The 2500-nt window shown below is 44.2% G+C and overlaps 1 protein-coding gene across 10 annotated transcripts in view; it reads right to left on the bottom strand.

Annotated features, from left to right (window-relative positions):
- The window catches only part of LOC125027353 (serine/threonine-protein phosphatase 4 regulatory subunit 1-like), a 119019-nt gene that overhangs the window by 48254 nt on the left and 68265 nt on the right, over positions 1 to 2500 (bottom strand). For 5 of the 10 annotated variants that reach the window (XM_047616386.1, XM_047616380.1, XM_047616383.1 and 2 more), the window contains exons 2-3: positions 2445 to 2500; positions 442 to 492 (exon numbers count right to left, since the gene is read on the bottom strand). The exon at positions 2445 to 2500 is cut by the window's right edge and continues 51 nt beyond it. In XM_047616386.1, the coding sequence (XP_047472342.1) occupies positions 442 to 492; positions 2445 to 2500 (107 nt within the window). Of the gene's footprint in view, positions 1 to 441; positions 493 to 2444 lie in introns of those variants that run through there. The other 5 variants (XM_047616389.1, XM_047616382.1, XM_047616387.1 and 2 more) reach the window with 2 other exon arrangements.

Here is a 2500-nt window from a genome sequence, read left to right as displayed (position 1 = left end):
AGCACGCACATGCAAAATAAAATAAATCATTATTATTTTATTATTATTTAAAAAAAATCATAACTCAAGCACAGCAAAGTAAAGTCAAATAAAATAAATAAATAATAGATAAACAACAAAAGCTCACAAAACAAACTCAGCGAAGTAAAGCAATTAATAAACCAAGTATCTGCGTCTGTGTTTGGAAATGAACAGAAAAGTGATAAGAAACTCTTAATAGCTGGAAGTACCAAGATGACAAAAAGAAAAAAGAAAAAACAAGAAAAAAAAAAAAAAAAAACAATGACCACACGAGGGACCAGCGGCCACCAGGGGACGCCCCACGCCCACGGCCCGCCCCAGGCCGCGGGCGGGACAGCCTTCCGGCCACCCGTCCTCCTCTCTCCACCTCCTCCTCCTCCTCCTCCTGTCCCCCCCTAGCGTTCCGCCCGCACAACTTACCCTCAAGTAAGTCCCAACTTACGGGTGTGTCCGAGACTGCCTCACCAACACCTACGAATACAAAAACAAAAACAATACAACACATCACAAAAAGGAGGGAGGGGACGGGAAGGGTGGGGGGGTGGGGGGATGGGAGCCTTCCAACAACAACATCATCGCCTGCTGCTTTTACTCCTTTCTTTCTTTCTTTCTTTCTTTCTTTCTTTCTTTCTTTCTTTCTTTCTCTCTCTCGTTCTCTCTCCCTCCCTTTGTTTGTTTCGCTTTATTGCTTCATCTCTCTCTCTCTCTCTCTCTCTCTCTCTCTCTCTCTCTCTCTCTCTCTCTCTCTCTCTCTCTCTCTCTCTCTCTCTCTCTCTCTCTCTTCCCCTATCTCACCCCTTTCTCTCACTGTCTGTCTATATATATATATATATATATATATATATATATATATATATATTAATCCTTAGTCTTTCTCATTCTCATCTCTCTCTTTACCATCGCCATCATCATTGTTTATCTCCCCCTTTCTCCACTCTCTCCCCCCTCCTTTCTCTCTCTCATTCTTTTAACACACACTCATACCCAATTTCGCAAACGACGGAGACATGCCCGAGCAAGAACAGTCCTTCTCCCATCAATTGTCCATACAGCGAGAAGTGCCTATACCCCCCCCCCCCCCCCCGCCGCCGCCCCTCCCCACATCAGTCAAATCCTTCTCGTGTGCGAAAAAAAGGAACTGCAGCTTCTGATCCTGTGTTCCCGATGCGAAAAAAGGGGTACTCATATGCCTCCAGCAGCAGAATTTATTGTCTTTATATTCACGCATTCATACATATACGCCGACAATTACGCGTTCGAACTCTTAAACACAATCATCACAAGCTCATACATACATACATACACACACACACACGGACACGTATGCACACACACTCTCGCAAATACACATACATACATTCATATTCCGATACAAAAATATTATAGATACATACATGTATATAGGAATGTGAAATTTTATATTTAAGCTTAAGATAAATGCATACGCACTTAATGTATATATGCTACATGCGCTCTGCGCCACCTCCTCCTCTTATCTTCTGAGTTAAATCTAATATTAAATCTTAAACATTAAACCCAAAAAAGTGCCGTTCGAAATAACATTCCTTCCCGCCTTTTCCGTGGAACCAAAGCTTCACACCTTCCAGTCAATCGCTCCATGTGCAAAACGAACTGTACTGTCTACCGCATGTACAGGATTCACACATTCGGGGATTGTACAGCACAGCACACCACCCGCCCCCACCCGCCCCCACCCGGCCCCACCCGCCCCCACCCCGCCCAGCGATGGCGCAGACGGTGGAATCCCATCCACATGTGGAGTGGACGAGCGCTAGCAGCCTTTCTACCGGTGGACTCGTCTCATTATTACTCTTTGTCCCATGCGTGTCGCGCCGCTTGAATCACGGCTGCTCAGGTACACAGAGACATTACTTACAGCGACTAGCAAACGAAAATGGGAAAACGAAAATAAATAAAACAGTGATATCAATAAGTGAATGAATGATTCGCTACGAGACTCCACCACAAGAAGACACAGGCAAACGAACTGACAAGCAAACAGAACGGATAATTAGAAATCAAACATCGCCATACACATTCACAGTATTTGCCGACCACCTTCCTTTCCCCCTTCCTCCTTCCTCCCTTCCATCCTTCCCCTCTCCCTCCCTTTCCTTTATAGGCGAGCCACTGAGAGAAGGAAGAGGAAGTGGAGTAGAAGGGCGAACACGTAGAGATAAAAGAAGAAAAAGAAAAAAGATAAAGAAAAAAACACAGAAACGAAGAGAAGAGAAAAAAAGACATTAGAGAAACGGAGAAAAGAAAAGAAATAAACAGTAAAAGAAGAAGATGAAACAAATAACGAGACGGGAGATGAGCAGGGAGAGAGAAAAGGGAGCTTAAGTAGTAAGTCTTAAACACAAATACGAATTCACAGGGCAAAGATCACACCGAATACGTACCATCGTTCGACGAGAGAGAGTTCATGATCTCCAAGACGGTGTGTACATCTTCGGGC

Source organism: Penaeus chinensis, chromosome 7 (genome assembly GCF_019202785.1).
Source record: "Penaeus chinensis breed Huanghai No. 1 chromosome 7, ASM1920278v2, whole genome shotgun sequence".
NCBI classification, from domain to species: Eukaryota; Metazoa; Arthropoda; class Malacostraca; order Decapoda; family Penaeidae; genus Penaeus; species Penaeus chinensis.
This window is presented reverse-complemented; position numbering and strand designations above follow the sequence as displayed.